Source organism: Salmo salar, chromosome 13 (genome assembly GCF_965601325.2).
Source record: "Salmo salar chromosome 13, fSalSal1, whole genome shotgun sequence".
Lineage (NCBI taxonomy): Eukaryota > Metazoa > Chordata > Actinopteri > Salmoniformes > Salmonidae > Salmo > Salmo salar.
The window spans coordinates 114,862,501-114,885,877 of NC_138303.1; the positions used below are offsets into that span (position 1 = coordinate 114,862,501).

General features: G+C 44.0%; 1 protein-coding gene across 1 annotated transcript in view; it reads right to left on the minus strand.

Annotated features, from left to right (window-relative positions):
* Nucleotides 1–23,377, minus strand: part of cntfr (ciliary neurotrophic factor receptor) — a 461,919-nt gene that overhangs the window by 74,057 nt on the left and 364,485 nt on the right. The window contains exons 5-6 of the mRNA XM_045692705.2: nt 19,605–19,771; nt 3,841–4,004 (exon numbers count right to left, since the gene is read on the minus strand). Coding sequence (XP_045548661.2) covers nt 3,841–4,004; nt 19,605–19,771 — 331 coding nt within the window. The remainder of the gene's footprint in view (nt 1–3,840; nt 4,005–19,604; nt 19,772–23,377) is intronic.

The window sequence follows — 23,377 nt, forward strand, 5'->3', positions numbered from 1 at the left end:
ATATCTCCTAGTTCACCACCTAGTTCACCTCCTAGTTCACCTCCTAGTTCACCTCCTAGTTCACCTCCTAGTTCACCACCTAGAATATCTCCTAGTTCACCGCCTAGTTCACCACCTAGTTCACCACCTACTTTACCACCTAGTTCACCACCTAGTTCACCACCTAGTTTACCACCTAGTTCAACGCTTAGTTCACCGCCTTGTTCACCGCCTAGTTCACCACCTAGTTCACCACCTTGTTCATATCCTAGTTCACCGCCTAGTTCACAGCCAAGTACACCTCCTAGTTCACCACCTAGTTCACCGCCTAGTTCAGCACCTAGTTCACCACCTAGTTCACCGCCTAGTTCAGCACCTAGTTCACCACCTAGTTCACCGCCTAGTTCACGCCTAGTTCATCTCCTAGTTCACCGCCAAGTTCACCGCCAAGTTCATCTCCTAGTTCATCTCCTAGTTCACCACCTAGTTCACCACCTACTTCACCATCTAGTTCACCGCCAAGTTCACCGCCAAGTTCATCTCAAAGTTCATCTCCTAGTTCACCACCTAGTTCACCACCTAGTTCACCACCTTGTTCATATCCTAGTTCACCGCCTAGTTCACAGCCAAGTACACCGCCTAGTTCACAACCTAGTTCACCACCTAGTTAATCTCCTAGTTCATTACCTTGTGAATCAATAATACAGTATATTGTCCTGGAAGAAATGTGAGCCCTGTCCTCTGTAATATAGCTAGCTTAATCAAAACATAGCCTAACATTCTGCAAACACAATCAACCAGTGATGTAGGGAATCTGAACTCTGGCATCAGCGCAGAAGTCAGTTATATAACTTATTCTGTACATTAGTCATCTTTGCTAAAGGTTTATGCTGCAGCTAACTGCCAAAATAAAGGTTTATTCTGCAGCTAACTTCCAAAATAAAGGTTTATTCTGCAGCTAACTGACAAAATAAAGGTTTATTCTGCAGCTAACTGACAAAATAAAGGTTTATTCTGCAGCTAACTGACAAAATAAAGGTTTATTCTGCATCTAACTGACAAAATAAAGGTTTATTCTGCAGCTAACTGCCAAAATAAAGGTTTATTCTGCAGCTAACTGACAAAATAAAGGTTTATGCTACAGCGAGCTGACAAAATAAAGGTTTATGCTACAGCGAACTGACAAAATAAAGGTAAAGCTTGAGTAAATGGGGGAAACAAAGTATATTGAAAGCAGGTGCTTCCACACAGGTGTGCAATTAACAATCCATCATGCTTAGGGTCTTGATTTGCCCATTATTTTGGCTACCATGGCTCTCAGTCAGATTGTAACCAAATTGAAGACTTATGGGAGATACTGGAGCGACGCCTGAGACAGTGATTTTCACCACTGTCAATAAAGCACCAAATTATGGAATTTCTTAGGGAAGAATGGTGTCACATCACACCAATAGAGTTTCAGACACCTGTAGAATCTATGCCAAGGTGCACTGAAGCTGTTCTGGCGACTTGTGGTGGTCCAACGCCCTATTAAGACACTCTATGTTGGTGTTTGCTTTATGTTGTCAGTTGCCTGTGTGTGGTTGAGGTTGTGGAGAATCATTTGAAAAATATTTTACTTGTACTTAAAAAATGTATCCTTGACCCTCACCCTGCAGCTACAGCAGGAACAAACATCTATAACTCACGTGTTGAGTGTGTGTGTGTTACATGTGTATCTATAACTCACGTGTTGAGTGTGTGTGTGTGTGTGTTACATGTGTATCTATAACTCATGTGTTGAGTGTGTGTGTGTGTTACATGTGTATCTATAACTCACGTGTTGAGTGTGTGTTGCTGATAGACAACAATAATTTGTTCACCTCTTCCACGCTGACTTTACGGAATTCAAAAGTACAATTCTTGTCTTTCATAATTTAGTCAGATATACTTGGATGTGTAGTGTCAGCGTTTGTTGCTGGCATGTCATCCCTAAGTCTGTTTATCTTGCCAATGAAAAAGTAATTGGAGAAGTTGGCAATATCAGTTGGCTTTGTGATGAATGAGCATCTGATTCAATGAATGAAGGATCCGAATTGGCTTTTTTCCCCAAAATGTAATTTATGGTGCCCCAAAGCTTTTTACTATCATTCTTTATATCATTTATCTTTGTTCCATAGTGTAGTTTATTTTTATTTTTATTTAGTTTAGTCACATGATTTCTTAATTTGCAGTACGTTTGCCAATCGATTGGGCAGCCAGACTTATTTGCCGTTACCTTTTGCCTTGTCCCTCTCAAACAATTTTTCAATTCCTCATCAATCCACGGGGATTTAACAGTTTTTACAGTCATGTCCTTAATGGGTGCTTATTAGTAACTGGAATAAGTAGTTTCATAAATGTGTCCAGTGCAGCTTCTGGTTGCTCCTCATTACACACCACAGACCAGCAAATATTCATTACGTCATCAACATATGAATCACTACAAAACTTATTGTATGACCTTTTATACACTATATTAGGCCCAGCCTTTGGAACTTTGGTTTTCCTAGATATGGCTACTATATTGTGATCACTACATCCTATGGATTTGGATACTGCTTTAAAGCAAATATCTGCAGCGTTAGTAAAGATGTGATCAATACATGTTGATGATTTCATTCCTGTGCTGCTTGTAACTACCCTGGTAGGTTGACTGACAACCTGATCCAGGTTGAAGGCACTGATTACAGTTAAAAGCCCATTCTGGTCCTGAGACCAGAATGGGCTTTAGGTGAGGCAGATGAACCTGTAGCCATATTACTTCAACAATATTTAACATTAGATCGTCTCTAAGCTTTACAGGAATGTGGTTCTGAATATAGACAGCAACACCGCCCCCGTTGGCATTTCTGTCTTTTCTATAGATGTTATAACCATGTCTTGCTACCACTGTATCATCAAAGGTATTATCAAAGTGAGTTTCAGAGATAGTCAGAATATGAATGTAATCTAGTACTAGCAAGTTATTGACTTCATGGACCTTGTTTCTCAGGCTGTTTATGTTAATATGGGCTATTTTTAGCTCCTTTCTGGGTTGTTGATTGTTTCTAATGCTTTACTGGGAAGCTGATCAGAAGTAGACATGCTCATGTTATTTACATTGGAGCTGATAGTGCAGGGTGAGCTGCATAAAGTGGTCTTCCTACTATTGAATACCGCCTCAGTGCTAACCGTGTAACTCTGGTTTACAGGCTCATGATTACTGCAGACAATAGCTGTATGATAAACAGATGTATTCGGTGCAATTAGGGGTACATAAATTAAATTACTTGCTTGTGTTTGCCAATGCCCCAAAGATCATGTACATTTGATGCAGCATTAGGACGACTCATTGTCACAATGGTAGGTATGAACTGAGCTGATATTGGATAATTTACCAGTCATTGTTGAGTGTGTGTTGAGTGTGTGTGTGTTACACGTGTATTTACAACTCACGTGTTGCCACTGGTCCCTGATGAGGGGCCTGTATCTATAACTCACGTGTTGCCATTGGTCCCTGATGAGGGGCCTGTATCTATAACTCACGTGTTGCCATTGGTCCCTGATGAGGGGCCTGTATCTATAACTCACGTGTTGCCACTGGTCCCTGATGAGGGGCCTGTATCTATAACTCACGTGTTGCCACTGGTCCCTGATGAGGGGCCTGTATCTATAACTCACGTGTTGCCACTGGTCCCTGATGAGGGGCCTGTATCTATAACTCACGTGTTGCCACTGGTCCCTGATGAGGGGCCTGTATCTATAACTCACGTGTTGCCACTGGTCCCTGATGAGGGGCCTGTATCTATAACTCACGTGTTGCCACTGGTCCCTGATGAGGGGCCTGTATCTATAACTCACGTGTTGCCACTGGTCCCTGATGAGGGGCCTGTATCGAAGGAAGTACTTCAGGGGGAAGCTCTCTACATCTGGCCAGGTAGAAGGGCTATTCCAGGTGACCTCCAGACGACGAACGTTGTTAGGGATGGGCGTGGCCACCACCTTCTCAGGGGGGTCTGGCTTCACTGCAGGGAGAGAGGAGAGACAACACATCAGACAATACAGTACACAGGGACATTGACTAAGTTGTAGACCGTTTTGGGACACAGTACATGTACAGTACATGTAGTCACAGCACAGAGAAAGACATTGTTGAATACAGATCATCACATGGACAAATTGATAAATGGTTAGAGGACAAACAGGAATTTGATCAAGTGTGAGACATAGAGAAAAACTAAATGGATGACGAAGAGCAGTGGTAACAATTGGTGCCCCGGGTCCTCTGGACTGGGTAAGAGCTCTGAAGGCCAGCGGGGGACCTGGGTAGGACCACTGAAGGCCATCGGGGGACCTGGGTAGGACCTCTGAAGACGCTCAGGGGTCGGGTAGGACCTCTGAAAGAGCCTTTGGGGGCCAAGGAGGATCTCTGAAGGCCCTCTGGGACCTGGGTAGGACCTCTGAAGGCCCTCTGGGACCTGGGTAGGACCTCTGAAGACCCTCTGAGGGCTGAGTAGGACCTCTGAAGGCCCTCAGAGACCTGGGTAGGACCTCTGAAGACCCTCTGAGGGCTGAGTAGGACCTCTGAAGACCCTCAGAGACCTGGGTAGGACCTCTGAAGACCCTCGGGGGGCCAGGTAGGACCTCTGAAGGCCAGCAGGGGACCTGGGTAGGACCACTGAAGGCCCACTGGGGGCTGGGTAGGACCACTGAAGACCCTCTGAGGGCTGGGTAGGACCTCTGAAGGCCATCGGGGGACTGGGTAGGACCTCTGAAGGCCCTCTGGGACCTGGGTAGGACCTCTGAAGACCCTCGGGGGGCCAGGTAGGACCTCTGAAGGCCAGCGGGGGACCTGGTTAGGACCACTGAAGGCCATCGGGGACCTGGGTAGGACCTCTGAAGACGCTCAGGGGTCGGGTAGGACCTCTGAAGACCCTCGGGGGGTCGGGTAGGACCTCTGAAGGCCCTCTGGGACCTGGGTAGGACCTCTGAAGGCCCTCTGGGACCTGGGTAGGACCTCTGAAGGCCCTCAGAGACCTGGGTAGGACCTCTGAAGACCCTCTGAGGGCTGAGTAGGACCTCTGAAGGCCCTCAGAGACCTGGGTAGGACCTCTGAAGACCCTCGGGGGGCCAGGTAGGACCTCTGAAGGCCAGCAAGGGACCTGGGTAGGACCTCTGAAGGCCCACTGGGGGCTGGGTAGGACCACTGAAGGCCCACTGCGGGCTGGGTAGGACCTCTGAAGACCCTCTGAGGGCTGGGTAGGACCTCTGAAGGCCATCGGGGGACTGGGTAGGACCACTGAAGGCCCTCTGGGACCTGGGTAGGACCTCTGAAGACCCTCTGAGGGCTGGGTAGGACCTCTGAAAGGCTCTAGGGGGGCCATGTAGGACCACTGAAGGCCCACTGGGGGCTGGGTAGGACCTCTGAAGACCCTCTGAGGGCTGAGTAGGACCTCTGAAGGCCCTCAGAGACCTGGGTAGGACCTCTGAAGACCCTCGGGGGGCCAGGTAGGACCTCTGAAAGAGCCTTTGGGGGCCAAGGAGGATCTCTGAAGGCCCTCGGGGACCTGGGTAGGACCTCTGAAGGCCCTCAGAGACCTGGGTAGGACCTCTGAAGACCCTCTGAGGGCTGAGTAGGACCTCTGAAGGCCCTCAGAGACCTGGGTAGGACCTCTGAAGACCCTCGGGGGGCCAGGTAGGACCTCTGAAGGCCAGCAGGGGACCTGGGTAGGACCTCTGAAGGCCCACTGGGGGCTGGGTAGGACCACTGAAGGCCCACTGCGGGCTGGGTAGGACCACTGAAGGCCCTCTGGGACCTGGGTAGGACCTCTGAAGGCCCTTTGGGGGCTGGGTAGGACCACTGAAGGCCCTCTGGGAACGATAGTCTCAAAAACAAAGATGTGTCTAAGCCGTGGCAGAGAAAAAACAGAACAAAAAGCATGGAATGAAATATTGGGCTGATAGATTTTGGAACACAAACCGTCTGGGAGACATCTTGCAAAGGGCACAGCTCAGAAAGGCTGCAGCTTAGAGTGAAGGCAACAGCTCAGAGTGAAGGCTACAGCTCAGAAAGGCTGCAGCTTAGAGTGAAGGCTGCAGCTCAGAGTGAAGACTACAGCTCAGAGTGAAGGCTACAGCTCAGAGTGAAGACTACAGCTCAGAGGAAGGCTACAGCTCAGAGTGAAGGCTACAGCTCAGAGTGAAGGCTACAGCTCAGAGTGAAGGCTACAGCTCAGAGTGAAGGCTGCAGCTCAGAGTGAAGGCTACAGATCAGAGTGAAGACTACAGCTCAGAGTGAAGCCTGCAGCTCAGAGTGAAGGCTGCAGGGGAGAGTGAAGGCTACAGCTCAGAGTGAAGGCCGCTCGGGGGCACAGCTCAGAGTGAAGGCTACAGCTCAGAGTGAAGGCTACAGCTCAGAGTGAAGGCTACAGCTCAGAGTGAAGGCTACAGCTCAGAGTGAAGGCTACAGCTCAGAGTGAAGGCTGCAGCTCAGAGTGAAGGCTACAGATCAGAGTGAAGACTACAGCTCAGAGTGAAGCCTGCAGCTCAGAGTGAAGGCTGCAGGGGAGAGTGAAGGCTACAGCTCAGAGTGAAGGCTACAGCTCAGAGGAAGGCAACAGCTCAGAGTGAAGGATACAGCTCAGAGTGAAGGCTACAGCTCAGAGTGAAGGCTTCAGCTCAGAGTGAAGGGTTCAGCTCAGAGTGAAGGGTTCAGCTCAGAGTGAAGGGTTCAGCTCAGAGTGAAGGGTTCAGCTCAGAGCGAAGGCTACAGCTCAGAGTGAAGGATACAGCTCAGAGTGAAGGCTACAGCTCAGAGTGAAGGATACAGCTCAGAGTGAATTCTGCAGGGAAAAGTGAAGACTGCAGAAAAGTGTGAAGGTTGCAGGGAAGAGGGTGGATAAGTTGAATGCTGTGTTTGTGTGTGTTGAGCCTGGGAAGTGTTTTGAGAATGTAATGCTGTTTCTACTCTGTATGGTGTCTCTGTGGTATTTTGGGATCAGTGTGTTTACTTTGTGGTTTAGCTCCAACCACTGGGGCAAGGCTGGGACTGGACAGGACAAAGACATCCCCATAGCGGACAGAGGCGTGTAAGCTGGCCAACTCCTACTCTCCTCACCCCACCTTCCATTCTCATTTCCTCCTCACCCCCCTACCCTTCTCATCCCTTCCTCACCCCTCCCACCCTACTCATTCCCTCCTCACCCCTCCCACCCTACTCATTCCCTCCTCACCCCTCCCACCCTACTCATTCCCTCCTCACCCCCCACCCTTCTCATTCCCTCCTCACCCCCCTACCCTTCTCCTACTCTCCTCACCCCCCCTACCATTCTCATTCCCTCCTCACCCCCCCTACCATTCTCATTCCATCCTCACACCCCTACCCCCACCCTACTCATTCCCTCCTCAACCCCCCTACCCTTCTCATCCCTTCCTCACCCCTCCCACCCTACTCATTCCCTCCTCACCCCTCCCACCCTACTCATTCCCTCCTCACCCCCCCACCCTCCTCATTCCCTCCTCAACCCCCCTTGCCCTTCTCATGCCCTCCTTACCCCTTCCTCATCCTGACCCCTCATCTCACAAAACTCACTTTGTGTGCAGTACTAGTGTTTAACATGCTTTTTCAATAACTACATCAGTTGAGCAGTGAATTTCAAACACAGATTCAACCACAAAGACCAGTGAGGTTTTCCAATGCGTCGTAAAGAAGGGCACCTGGTTAAAAATCAATAAAGCAGACATTGAATATCCCTTTGAGCATGTTGAAGTTATTAATTATACTTTGGATGGTGTATCAATACATCCAATCACTACAAAGATAGAGGTGTCCTTTTTAACTCAGTTGCCGGAGAGGAAGGAAACCGCTCAGGGATTCCACCATGAGACTCATGGTGACTTTAAATGGTGACTCTAAAACAGTTAGAGAGTTTAAAAACTATGATAGGAGAAAACTGAGGATGGATCAACAACATTGTAGTTACTCCACAATACTAACCTTATTGACAGAGTGAAAAGAAGGACGCCTGTACAGAATACAACACATTTCAAAACATGCATCCTGTTTGCAATAAGGCACTAAAGTAAAACTTCAAAAAATGTGGCAAAGAAATGAACTGAATCCTGAATACAAGCCCTTATGTTTGGGGCAATTCCAACACAACACATCACTGAGTACCACTCTTCATATTTTCAAGCATGGTGGTGACTGCATCATGTTATGGGTATGCTTGTCATCGGGAAGGACTAGGGAGTTTTATAGGATAAAAAGAAATGGAATAGAGCTAAGCACAGGCAAAATTCTAGAGGAAAACCTGGTTCAGTCTGCTTTCCAACAGATACTGAGAGACAAATTCACCTTTCAGCAGGACAATAACATAAAATACAAGGTCAACTCTACACTGGGTTGTTTGACATAAAGACAGTAAATGTTCCTGAGAGGCCTAGTGACAGTTTTGACTTAAATCTGTGGCAAGAATTGAAAATGGCTGTCTAGCAATAATCATTTTTTTACCAGGTCAGTTGACTGAGAACACATTCTCATTTACAGCAACAACCTGCAGAATAGTTACAGGGGAGAGAGAGTGATGAATGAGCCAGTTAGAAACTGGGGATTATTAGGTGACCGTGATGGTTTGAGGGTCAGGTTGGGAATTTAGCCAGGACACCAGGGTTAACACCCCTACTCTCACGATAAGTGCCATGGGATCTTTAATGACCTCAGAGAGTCAGGACACCCGTTTAACATCCATCTGAAAGACGGAACCCCACAAAGGGAAATAACCCCAATCACTGCCCGGGGTATTGGGATATTTCTTTAGACCAGAGAAAGAGTGCCTCCTACAGGCCCTCTAACACCACTTCCAGCAGCATCTCTTCCAGCAGCATCTCTCCCATCCATGGACTGACCAGGACCAACCCTGCTTAGCTTCAGAAGCAAGCCAGCAGTGGTATGCAGGGTGGTATGCTGCTGGCCCAGTAACTGCTGCTGCTGGCCCAATAACCAACTTGACAGAGCTTGAGTAATTGTTTTAAGAATAATGTACAAATGTTGTACAATCCAGGTGTGCAAAGCTCTTAGAGACTTACTCAGAAAGACTCCAAGCTGTAATCCCGACAAAAGTTAATTCTAACATGTATGGATTCAGGAATGTGAATACTTGTTTCTTGTTTTTTCCCCTCTCATCAATCCACACACAATACCACATAATTACAAAGCAAAAACTGGTTTGTAATTATTAAAACATCAAAAAAGTAAAGAGTCTTCTTGGATATGACCCTACAAGCTTGGCACACCTGTATTTGGGCAGTTTCTCATACTCTTCTCTGCAGATCCTCTCAAGCTCTGTCAGGTTGGAGGGGACCATCGCTGCACAGTTATTTTCAGGTCTCTCCAGATATGCTAGATCGGGTTCAACTCTGGACAGTGGCTGGGCCACTCAAGAACATTCAGAGACTTGTCCTGAAGCTAATCCTGTGTAATCTTGGCTGTGTGCTTAGGGTCGTTGTCCTGTTGGAAGGTGAACCTCTGGAGCAGGTTTTCATCAACAATCTATCTGTACTTTGCTCCGTTCATCTTTCCCTCGATCCTGACTAGTCTCCCAGTCCCTGCCACTGAAAAACATCCCCAGAGCATGATGCTGCCACCACCATGCTTCACCATAGGGATGGTGCCAGGTTTCCTCCACACGTGACCCTTGAAATTCAGGCCAAAGAGTTCAATCTTGCTTTCATCAGACCAGAGAATCTTGTTTCTCATGGTCTGAGAGTCTATTGGTGGCTTTTGGCAAATTCCAAGAGGGCTGTCGTGCCTTTTACTGAGTAGTGTCTTCCGTCTGGCCACTACAATAAGGAGGGGCTTCCTTCTAGCCACTCTACCATAAAGGCCTGATTGGTGGAGTGCAGCAGAGATGGTTGTCCTTCTGGAAGGTTCTCCCAGCTTAATATTGTGGAAAGATTGTTGCTTCCATCAATGTAATTGTCTGCCTCATTTCCAATCCCCCATATATTGTTTTGGTAAATATATATATCCATATTCATACACGCATGCATATATATACACATATATACATACACATACCTATATATACATAAATACCTTTTTTTTAATATACATTCTTTATTATTCCCTGCAAACCCTTCCACCCTTCCCCCAATTGGAGTAAACTAATAAACATTAACACTTAGGCTTCTACCTTCGGTATATAAATCTTATACACATTTTACAGACACAATCTATTTTACAATAGTTATATTTTGTTTGTTTTTAGTCCTTCCTCTATTTCTGATGTCCATCCAGTGTGATTTCTATTTGTAACTGTGCTATTTCACAACATGTCTGAACCTATATACATGTAACAGACCCTGGATGTTTTACATTGGTTATCTTGTTATTAGTCCCGCCCTTCAGCTCCATTCAACCCATCCCATCTATCTCTCAACATCATCCATTTTGGATTTCTATTTGCCATATATTTTTCAACTGTGCATGCGATTGCTTCACAAAAGAACTGAACCTTTCTATTCTCATAGCTACTACAGATTGTACATGATACATACACATTATATGCAAAAACAATTATTATATTATTGATTGATTGACTATGGCTTTTCAAATCACCCAGTATTGCTATCTGCAGCGTTAGTTCTCGGCAAATGTTGCAATTCTTCAGCCATTCCTGGACCTGTGACCAAAAACGAGCTACATATGGACAGTACCAAAATAAATGATCTAATTACTGCCTCCTCACAGCAGAATCTGCAGAGCTGGGAAGATTGTATCCCCCATGTATATAACATTCTATTGGTTGCAAGAATTTTGTATAGTAATTTAAATTGAAAAATGTGAAGTTTTTAATCCGATGTTGTTTTGCGTATCAATTCATAAACCATGTGCCATGGAATCGGTACATCGAAAATCTCTTCCCAACTATTTAGCAATTTATATGGCACAGCTGTCAGTTTTTTGGTCCTTAAATGAAATTGATATATGTTTTTATTTATCACACTTTTCTTGAACCATTTATGTTCTTTAATACAGGGTCGACATACAAGTTCCTTACTTTTTTCCCCTTCTACTTGCCTCTTCCATTTCTGTGGTAATGCTGCAAATAGTTGGTTGTAATTTTGGGTAGAGCAGACATTTCCATATGTCTGTGTTAGCTGCATGTGTGACATCACTCCACCAGTCCTATTTATGATATCATTCACTAAAATTATGCCTTTTTAAACATTTCTTCGATAAATATGTTTTTTTTAATCAATTAGTATATTTGAGTTTAACCACATTATTTGTTGTATTATTTGTTCTTTCTTTTCAGGTGGATTAAACTGAAATTCCAACCTACTTTCTAAGGCTTGTTTAATAAAAAAGAACGATATTTTGGAGATTATTTCCTTTTCAAACAACCGAAAGTGAGCAGGTGTAATCTGAATAAAGGGAAAAAGGCCATTCTTGAACATAGGATGAGACATTCTTACCAATTTACTAGAGAACCAGTTTGGATTTAAGTATAACTTTTGTATGACTGATGCCTTTAGTGAGAGGTCTAATGCTTTAATATTTAATCATTTCTGCCCTCCGAAATTATATTCGTTATATAAATAGGCCCTTTAATTTTGTCTGGCTTGCCGTTCCAAATAAAATTTAATATTTTTTGTTCATATTAATTAAAAAGCAGGTCACTAGGTGTAGGCAAAACCAGAAGCAAATAGGTAAACTGTGATATAACTAAAGAGTTAATCAGGGGGATTTTTCCACAAATAGACATGTATTTTCCTTTCCATGGCAGCAAGATCTTATCTATTTTTGCTAACTTTCTACAAAAATGTATTGGAGTGAGATAATTTCTTTCTTTTGAGATTTGTATACCGAGTATGTCCACATCTCCGTCAGATCATTTAATTGGTAAACTACGTGGTAATGTAAAATATGCATTTCTTTGTGATCCAATACGTAATATAGTACACTTATCATAATTTTGTTTTAATCCAGAGGATAGCAAAAGTATCTTGATCCTCTATGAGGCCGTGGAGAGATTCTAATTGTGGTTTTAAAAGAAAACATGAATCATCGGTGTACAAGGCCCCCTTGTTTTTAATCCACAGATTTCTAATCCCTTAATATTATTGTTGGATCTAATTTTAACAAGCTAACATTTCGATGGCAATAATAAATTAATATGCCGATAGTGGACAACCTTGTTTTACTCCTGTAGACTGTTTAAAACTTTCTGAGATGTAGCCATTATTTACTATTTTACACCTAGGGTTATTATACATACCTTTAACCCATTTTATAAGCGATTCCCCAAAATTAAAACCTGTTTTCACTTTATCATCAGGTTAAGTCTATGTTTTTAGTCAGGTTAAGTCTATGTATTTAGCCAGGTAAAGTCTATGTTTTAAGTCAGGTAAAGTCAGTGTATTTAGTCAGGTTAAGTCAGTGTATTTAGCCAGGTAAAGTCAGTGTATTTAGCCAGGTAAAGTCAATGTATTTAGTCAGGTAAAGTCAATGTATTTAGTCAGGTTAAGTCAGTGTATTTAGTCAGGTTAAGTCAATGTATTTAGTCAGGTTAAGTCAATGTATTTAGTCAGGTTAAGTCAATGTATTTAGTCAGGTTAAGTCAGTGTATTTAGTCAGGTAAAGTCAATGTATTTAGTCAGGTGAAGTCAATGTATTTAGTCAGGTTAAGTCAATGTATATAAGTTGAAGATTTACCCTAATGTCAATGTTTAGCCAGCGAAGGCTGGTTGAATAAAATCAAAACAGTACTGGTTGAAAAACGTTGACATATTAAGTTGAAACAACATTGATTCAACCAGTGTGTGCCCAGTGAGAAGTGAGCTGTCAGTTTCACACAAACTTCAGGAGGTATGAACATGTTCATGCAACCAAGTCTAATATATAAATCAGCACCTCCCAAATGTATCCTTACCTAGTGCCCTACTGGTCCAGATGTACCCTTACCTAGTGCCCTACTGGTCCAGATGTACCCTTACCTAGTGGCCTACTGGTCCAGATGTACCCTTACCTAGTGCCCTACTGGTCCAGATGTACCCTTACCTAGTGGCCTACTGGTCCACATGTACCCTTACCTAGTGCCCTACTGGTCCAGATGTACCCTTACCCAGTGCCCTACTGGTCCAGATGTACCCTTACCTAGTGCCCTACTGGTCCAGATGTACCCTTACCCAGTGCCCTACTGGTCCAGATGTACCCTTACCTAGTGCCCTACTGGTCCAGATGTACCCTTACCCAGTGCCCTACTGGTCCAGATGTACCCTTACCTAGTGCACTACTGGTCCAGATGTACCCTTACCTAGTGCCCTACTGGTCCAGATGTACCCTTACCTAGTGCACTACTTGTGACCAGTGTTAAAAGTTACAATATTGATCCATGTCATGAGACTGATGTTGATGTTTGACGGTGGCATTTCCTCACATTAAAAATACATTACAGTAGGCCTATAGCCATTGCTATGTCTGCGTCTCAAATCGCACCCTATTCTCATTATAGTGCACTAACAGTGAACAGGATGCCATTTGGGAAGCAGTCTCTGACTATTTGATAAATGAAGGCCACATGGTTTTCCATTGGGAATCTCTCTGCTGAAAGCAAAATACTTCCTGAAGTAGCTTGTATCTGTGCAAGGTGCATCATTGTCTCAGAAAATTTATTTGACTCAAAACCAGGCCCTTATCTCACAGCGCAAGAGAGGAAAGTACACGACCCACCTAGCATTTAATTAGTCTGTTTATAATTAAAGCTATGCTAGCTAGCTAGCCATCAATGGAAGGCACAGGTTTATGCTAACACATATAGCATCATCATTTTCATTACTGCCTGTATAGCTCCATGTATTTCAACACTACTACCCTGCCTGTAGCCTATATAGATCCATGTACTGTATATTAACACTACTACCCTGCATGTAGCCTGTATATTAACACTACTACCCTGCCTGTAGCCTGTATATTAACACTACTACCCTGCCTGTAGCCTGTATAGAGCCATGTATATTAACACTACTACCCTGCATGTAGCCTGTATATTAACACTACTACCCTGCCTGTAGCCTGTATATTAACACTACTACCCTGCCTGTAGCCTGTATATTAACACTACTACCCTGCCTGTAGCCTGTATATTAACACTACTACCCTGCCTGTAGCCTGTATAGATCCATGTATATTAACACTACTACCCTGCCTGTAGCCTGTATAGATCCATGTATATTAACACTACTACCCTGCCTGTAGCCTGTATATTAACACTACTACCCTGCATGTAGCCTGTATATTAACACTACTACCCTGCCTGTAGCCTGTATATTAACACTACTACCCTGCCTGTAGCCTGTATATTAACACTACTACCCTGGCTGTAGCCTGTATATTAACACTACTACCCTGCCTGTAGCCTGTATAGAGCCATGTATATTAGCACTACTACCCTGCCTGTAGCCTGTATATTAACACTACTACCTTGCCTGTAGCCTGTATAGATCCATGTATATTAACACTACTACCCTGCATGTAGCCTGTATATTAACACTACTACCCTGCATGTAGCCTGTATATTAACACTACTACCCTGCCTGTAGCCTGTATAGAGCCATGTATATTAGCACTACTACCCTGCCTGTAGCCTGTATATTAACACTACTACCCTGCCTGTAGCCTGTATATTAACACTACTACCCTGCCTGTAGCCTGTATATTAACACTACTACCCTGCCTGTAGCCTGTATATTAACACTACTACCCTGCCTGTAGCCTGTATATTAACACTACTACCCTGCATGTAGCCTGTATATTAACACTACTACCTTGCCTGTAGCCTGTATAGAGCCATGTATTTTAGCACTACTACCCTGCCTGTAGCCTGTATAGATCCATGTATATTAACACTACTACCCTGCATGTAGCCTGTATATTAACACTACTACCCTGCCTGTAGCCTGTATATTAACACTACTACCTTGCCTGTAGCCTGTATAGATCCATGTATATTAACACTACTACCCTGCATGTAGCCTGTATATTAACACTACTACCCTGCCTGTAGCCTGTATATTAACACTACTACCCTGCCTGTAGCCTGTATATTAACACTACTACCTTGCCTGTAGCCTGTATAGATCCATGTATATTAACACTACTACCCTGCATGTAGCCTGTATATTAACACTACTACCCTGCCTGTAGCCTGTATATTAACACTACTACCCTGCCTGTAGCCTGTATATTAACACTACTACCCTGCCTGTAGCCTGTATAGATCCATGTATATTAACACTACTACCCTGCATGTAGCCTGTATATTAACACTACTACCCTGCCTGTAGCCTGTATATTAGCACTACTACCCTGCCTGTAGCCTGTATATTAACACTACTACCCTGCCTGTAGCCTGTATATTAACACTATGTAGCCTGTATATTAACACTACTACCCTGCCTGTAGCCTGTATAGATCCATGTATATTAACACTACTACCCTGCCTGTAGCCTGTATATTAACACTACTACCCTGCCTGTAGCCTGTATATTAACACTACTACCCTGCCTGTAGCCTGTATATTAGCACTACTACCCTGCCTGTAGCCTGTATATTAACACTACTACCCTGCCTGTAGCCTGTATAGATCCATGTATATTAACACTACTACCCTGCCTGTAGCCTGTATATTAACACTACTACCCTGCCTGTAGCCTGTATATTAACACTACGACCTTGCCTGTAGCCTGTATAGAGCCATGTATTTTAGCACTACTACCCTGCCTGTAGCCTGTATAGATCCATGTATATTAACACTACTACCCTGCCTGTAGCCTGTATATTAACACTACTACCCTGCCTGTAGCCTGTATATTAACACTACTACCCTGCCTGTAGCCTGTATAGATCCATGTATATTAACACTACTACCCTGGCTGTAGCCTGTATATTAACACTACTACCCTGCCTGTAGCCTGTATATTAACACTACTACCCTGCCTGTAGCCTGTATAGATCCATGTATATTAACACTACTACCCTGCCTGTAGCCTGTATAGATCCATGTATATTAACACTACTACCCTGCCTGTAGCCTGTATAGATCCATGTATATTAACACTACTACCCTGCCTGTAGCCTGTATAGATCCATGTATATTAACACTACTACCCTGCCTGTAGCCTGTATAGATCCATGTATTTCAACACTACTACCCTGCCTGTAGCTTCGATGTATCCATGTATGTAAACACTTCATTTAGCTGCTTGGATGGAAGGATCCATCCCACTGCTCTGGCTGTTTCAATTAGTTTATCTCAGCTAGTCTGTTTCAGTAGTAACCTGGCAACCTGAAGGCAAATCCATACTTGTTAATGACTTATAATAAGGCCTAATGAGTTTCTGCTGTCTGTTATAATGAGTTCCTGCTGTCTGTTGTAATGAGTTCCTGCTGTCTGTTGTAATGAGTTCCTGCTGTCTGTTGTAATGAGTTCCTGCTGTCTGTTGTAATGAGTTCCTGCTGTCTGTTATAATGAGTTCCTGCTGTCTGTTGTAGTGAGTTCCTGCTGTCTGTTGTAGTGAGTTCCTGCTGTCTGTTACAATGAGTTCCTGCTGTCTGTTGTAATGAGTTCCTGCTGTCTGTTGTAATGAGTTCCTGCTGTCTGTTGTAGTGAGTTCCTGCTGTCTGTTATAATGACTTCCTGCTGTCTGTTGTAATGAGTTCCTGCTGTCTGTTACAATGAGTTCCTGCTGTCTGTTATAATGAGTTCCTGCTGTCTGTTATAATGAGTTCCTGCTGTCTGTTGTAGTGAGTTCCTGCTGTCTGTTGTAGTGAGTTCCTGCTGTCTGTTACAATGAGTTTCTGCTGTCTGTTGTAATGAGTTCCTGCTGTCTGTTGTAATGAGTTCCTGCTGTCTGTTGTAGTGAGTTCCTGCTGTCTGTTATAATGAGTTCCTGCTGTCTGTTGTAATGAGTTCCTGCTGTCTGTTATAATGAGTTCCTGCTGTCTGTTATAATGAGTTCCTGCTGTCTGTTGTAGTGAGTTCCTGCTGTCTGTTATAATGAGTTCCTGCTGTCTGTTGTAGTGAGTTCCCGCTGTCTGTTGTAGTGAGTATGTGCTGTCTGTTGTAGTGAGTTCCTGCTGTCTGTTGTAGTGAGTTTCTGCTGTCTGTTATAATGAGTTCCTGCTGTCTGTTGTAGTGAGTTCCTGCTGTCTGTTATAATGAGATTCTGCTGTCTGTTGTAGTGAGTTCCTGCTGTCTGTTGTAATGAGTTCCTGCTGTCTGTTGTAATGAGTTCCTGCTGTCTGTTATAATGAGTTCCTGCTGTCTGTTATAATGAGTTCCTGCTGTCTGTCGTAGTGAGTTTCTGCTGTCTGTCATAATGAGTTCCTGCTGTCTGTTGTAGTGAGTTCCTGCTGTCTGTTGTAGTGAGTTCCTGCTGTCTGTTGTAGTGAGTTCCTGCTGTCTGTTGTAGTGAGTTCCTGCTGTCTGTTGTAGTGAGTTTCTGCTGTCTGTCATAATGAGTTCCTGCTGTCTGTTGTAGTGAGTTCCTGCTGTCTGTTTTAGTGAGTTCCTGCTGTCTGTTGTAGTGAGTTCCTGCTGTCTGTTGTAGTGAGTTCCTGCTGTCTGTTGTAGTGAGTTCCTGCTGTCTGTTATAATGAGTTCCTGCTGTCTGTTGTAGTGAGTTTCTGCTGTCTGTTGTAGTGAGTTTCTGCTGTCTGTTGTAGTGAGTTTCTGCTGTCTGTTGTAATGCGTTTCTGCTGTCTGTTGTAGTGAGTTCCTGCTGTCTGTTGTAGTGAGTTTCTGCTGTCTGTTATAATGAGTTTCTGCTGTCTGTTGTAATGCGTTTCTGCTGTCTGTTGTAATGCGTTTCTGCTGTCTGTTGTAGTGAGTTCCTGCTGTCTGTTGTAGTGAGTTTCTGCTGTCTGTTATAATGAGTTTCTGCTGTCTGTTGTAATGCGTTTCTGCTGTCTGTTGTAGTGAGTTCCTGCTGTCTGTTGTAGTGAGTTTCTGCTGTCTGTTATAATGAGTTTCTGCTGTCTGTTGTAATGCGTTTCTGCTGTCTGTTGTAATGCGTTTCTGCTGTCTGTTGTAATGCGTTTCTGCTGTCTGTTGTAATGCGTTTCTGCTGTCTGTTGTAATGCGTTTCTGCTGTCTGTTGTAATGCGTTTCTGCTGTCTGTTGTAATGCGTTTCTGCTGTCTGTTGTAATGCGTTTCTGCTGTCTGTTGTAGTGAGTTCCTGCTGTCTGTTGTAGTGAGTTTCTGCTGTCTGTTATAATGAGTTTCTGCTGTCTGTTGTAGTGAGTTTCTGCTGTCTGTCATAATGAGTTCCTGCTGTCTGTTGTAGTGAGTTCCTGCTGTCTGTTGTAGTGAGTTCCTGCTGTCTGTTATAATGAGTTCCTGCTGTCTGTTGTAGTGAGTTTCTGCTGTCTGTTGTAGTGAGTTTCTGCTGTCTGTTGTAGTGAGTTTCTGCTGTCTGTTGTAATGCGTTTCTGCTGTCTGTTGTAGTGAGTTCCTGCTGTCTGTTGTAGTGAGTTTCTGCTGTCTGTTATAATGAGTTTCTGCTGTCTGTTGTAATGCGTTTCTGCTGTCTGTTGTAATGCGTTTCTGCTGTCTGTTGTAGTGAGTTCCTGCTGTCTGTTGTAGTGAGTTTCTGCTGTCTGTTATAATGAGTTTCTGCTGTCTGTTGTAATGCGTTTCTGCTGTCTGTTGTAGTGAGTTCCTGCTGTCTGTTGTAGTGAGTTTCTGCTGTCTGTTATAATGAGTTTCTGCTGTCTGTTGTAATGCGTTTCTGCTGTCTGTTGTAATGCGTTTCTGCTGTCTGTTGTAATGCGTTTCTGCTGTCTGTTGTAATGCGTTTCTGCTGTCTGTTGTAATGCGTTTCTGCTGTCTGTTGTAATGCGTTTCTGCTGTCTGTTGTAATGCGTTTCTGCTGTCTGTTGTAATGCGTTTCTGCTGTCCTAACGTGTTCAAATCAGTTTGTCCTCCAGGTGCCTTCAGATTGTTGAGTCAGCTATAAAATCTAACGGCCCAATGACTTGTGTGATGTCAAGGTTGATACAGTTAGCTAGGGAGGATGAGAGGGAGAGCTGTTCCTCCATACACTACCAGTCCAAAGTTTGGACACCTACTCATTCCAGGGTTTTTCTTTATTTTCACCATTTTCTACATTGTAGAGTAGTAGTGAAGACATCAAAACTGTGAAATAACACATACGGAATCATGTAGTGACCAAAAAAAGTTATAAACAAATCAAAATATATTTTATATTTGAGATTCTTCAAAGTAGCCCCCCTTTGCCTGATGACAGCTTTGTACACTCTTGACATTCTCTCAACCAGCTTCATCTGGAATGCTTTTCCAACAGTTTTGAAGGAGTTCCCACACATGCTCTCTCTCACACACACACACACACACACGCACGCACGCACGCACGCACGCACGCACCCCCCCCCCCCCCCCCACCCCGGGAGGATGGGACGGAGAGATGTTCAGACAGTACAGAACTCATTTTATCCTCCAGAATAAGAGGCAGCCATCACTTCTACAGTGTTCTAGTTAATAACTAATAAACATGAGGAGGAGGAGGAGGATGGGGAAGAAGATTATGAAGATGAGAGTACCAATGTTGAACTCTTCGAAGGTGATGGCGGTGGAGGCACGTCCCAGGGCGTTGACGGCCGTGACGTTGACTCTGTAGGGGTAGCTACTGAACACCTCAAGGAACTTAACGTGACAGCGGTTCTTATGGACCGCATCCCTCGTTGCTTCTAGGGACTTCTGGTTGTGTCTGAGAGGAGAGAGAGGAGAGGAGAGAGAATGTTGGGGGGGGGGGGGGGGGGGGGGGGGGGGGGAGGGGAGGAGGAGGAGGAGGAGGAGGAGGAGGAGGAGGAGGAGGAGGAGGAGGGGAGGAAGGAAGGAAGGAAGGAAGGAAGGAAGGTGAGGAAGAGAGGAAAAGAGAGAGAGAGAACGACGTAGGGGGACAATGTTAGGCAGTGAAAGACCGAGACATTTTAAAAAATATTCTACATTTCAGAGTGGTTTTAAAGACCGGCAAGTTTCCATGAGCCAAGTTCCGCAAACAGCATCATCATCATTGGTAGGTTCTAGCTGACAGGATGGTGAGATTCCGGGTGCTCCAGGCTGGTTAGGGGCCCGGAGGGTGAGGATTGCCCCCGGCCAACCTCAGCGGTATCATCTGGGCTGGGAACAGCGGGCCCTTCTCTTCTCTATCTCCTTCTCATGACTTCATTGATATCAGCTCCCTCTGGCTAGAATACCATCTAAATGCTAACTTCCTCTTACTATGCTAGAAGGAGCTAAATTATCTTTATTCTAAAGCTAGATTTTAGCTTCCCTCTTATCAACAAGCTAAAGTCTACCTCAGATTCTAGCTTCCCTCTTATCAACGAGCTAAAGTCTACCTCAGATTCTAGCTTCCCTCTTATCAACGAGCTAAAGTCTAACTCAGATTCTAGCCTGTTATGGCTAGGGGGCAGTATTTTCACGGCTGGATAAAAAACGTGCCCGATTTAATCTGGTTACCACTCCTACCCAGTAACTAGAATATGCATATACTTATTACATATGGATAGAAAACACTCTAAAGGTTCTAAAACTGTTTGAATGGTGTCTGAGTATAACAGAACTCATTTGGCAGGCAAAAACCTGACAAGGTTTCAGGCAGGAAGTGGCCTGTCTGACAAGGTGTCGTTCTTCTTGTCTCTGCTTATTGAAGAGTGAGGATCTTAGCTGTCCCGTGACACTTCCTACGGCTGCCATAGGGTCTCAGAAGGCGGTAAAAAGCTGAATCGTGGCTTTGCAGGCTCTGGCTGAAACAAAGTAGCGTGTTTGGGTAGTGGCTGGTTACAGTACTGTGAGACTCAGGCGCGTGCCCGCGTCGACCGAATGCTTTGTTTTCTTTCCTCTGTTTAGCTAAAAGGAGATTCCCGGTCGGAATATTATCGCTTTTTTACGAGAAAAATGGCATAAAAATTGATTTTAAACAGCGGTTGACATGCTTCGAAGTACGGTAATGGAATATTTCGATTTTTTTTGTCACGAATTGCGCCACGCGCGCGACCCTGATTTGCAATTTCAGATAGTGTCTGGGACGCACGAACAAAACGCCGCTATTCGGATATAACGATGGATTATTTTGGACCAAACCAACATTTGTTATTGAAGTAGCAGTCCTGGGAGTGCATTCTGACGAAGACAACAAAAGGTAATGAAACTTTTATAATAGTAAAGCTGATATTGGTGAGTGCTAAACTTGCCGGGTGTCTAAATAGCTAGCCCGTGATGCCTGGGCTATGTACTTAGAATATTGCAAAATGTGCTTTCACCAAAAAGCTATTTTAAAATCGGACATATCGAGTGCATAGAGGAGGTCTGTATCTATAATTCTTAAAATAATTGTTATGCTTTTTGTGAACGTTTATCGTGAGTAATTTAGTAAAATGTTAGCGAATTCCCCGGAAGTTTGCGGGGGGTATGCTAGTTCTGAACGTCACATGCTAATGTAAAAATCTGGTTTTTGATATAAATATGAACTTGATTGAACAAAACATGCATGTATTGTATAACATAATGTCCTAGGGTTGTCATCTGATGAAGATCATCAAAGGTTAGTGTTGCATTTAGCTGTCTTCTAGGTTTTTGTGACATTATATGCTAGCTTGAAAAATGGGTGTCTGATTATTTCTGGCTTGGTACTCTGCTGACATAATCTAATGTTTTGCTTTCGTTGTAAAGCCTTTTTGAAATCGGACAGTGTGGTTAGATAAAGGAGAGTCTTATCTTTAAAATGCTGTGAAATAGTCATATGTTTGAAAAATTGAAGTTTTTGTATTTTAGAGGAGTTTGTATTTCGCGCCACGCCCATCATTGGATAATGGAGCAGGTGTTCCGCTAGCGGAACGTCTAGATGTAAGAGGCTAGCTTCCCTCTTATCAACGAGCTAAAGTCTAACTCAGATACTAGCTTCCCTCTTATCAACGAGCTAAAGTCTAACTCAGATTCTAGCTTCCCTCTTATCAACGAGCTAAAGTCTACCTCAGATTCTAGCTTCCCTCTTATCAACGAGCTAAAGTCTACCTCAGATTTTAGCTTCCCTCTTATCAATGAGCTAAAGTCTACCTCAGATTCTAGCTTCCCTCTTATCAACGAGCTAAAGTCTACCTCAGATTCTAGCTTCCCTCTTATCAATGAGCTAAAGTCTAACTCAGATACTAGCTTCCCTCTTATCAACGAGCTAAATTCTACCTCAGATTCTAGCTTCCCTCTTATCAACGAGCTAAAGTCTACCTCAGATTTTAGCTTCCCTCTTGTCAACGAGCTAAAGTCTACCTCAGATTCTAGCTTCCCTCTTATCAACGAGCTAAAGTCTACCTCAGATTCTAGCTTCCCTCTTATCAACGAGCTAAAGTCTACCTCAGATTCTAGCTTCCCTCTTATCAACGAGCTAAAGTCTACCTCAGATTTTAGCTTCCCTCTTATCAATGAGCTAAAGTCTACCTCAGATTCTAGCTTCCCTCTTATCAACGAGCTAAAGTCTACCTCAGATTCTAGCTTCCCTCTTATCAACGAGCTAAAGTCTACCTCAGATACTAGCTTCCCTCTTATCAACGAGATGACGTTTATCTCTATGTGTGAGCATTTAGAACAGAACTTCAATGGCTCCTCCCCACTGACACTGGGCCAATAGGAACTAAGGCTGATGTTGTGATTCTATAATTAATTGATCTGACATTTTATGAATTAAAATCCAGCACTGATCATGTTGGTGTAATTATCTAAGGGCCAGTGGACCAGGATGTTATCAGGAACATAGTTTGTCCTACATGGCACCCTATTTCCTATATAGCACAATGTCTCTGACCAGAGTCCAGGAAGCCAACGAGAAAAGCAGGACTATTGGAGGTCGTTGTAGTGTGGATGGTACTGGAGGTTAATACGGATCAGGGTGTTCTCTATACTGGGGGTTAATACGGATCAGGGTGTTCTCTATACTGGGGGGGTTAATAAGGATCAGGGTGTTCTCTATACTGGGGGTTAATAAGGATCAGGGTGTTCTCTATACTGGGGGTTAATAAGGATCAGGGTGTTCTCTATACTGGGGGTTAATACGGATCAGTGTGTTCTCTATACTGGGGGTTAGGTGTTCTCTATACTGGGGGTTAATACGGATCAGGGTGTTCTCTATACTGGGGGTTAATACGGATCAGGGTGTTCTCTATACTGTGGGTTAATATGGATCAGGGTGTTCTCTATACTGGGGGTTAATATGGATCAGGGTGTTCTCTATACTGGGGGTTAATATGGATCAGGGTGTTCTCTATACTGGGGGTTAATATGGATCAGGGTGTTCTCTATACTGGGGGTTAATACGGAT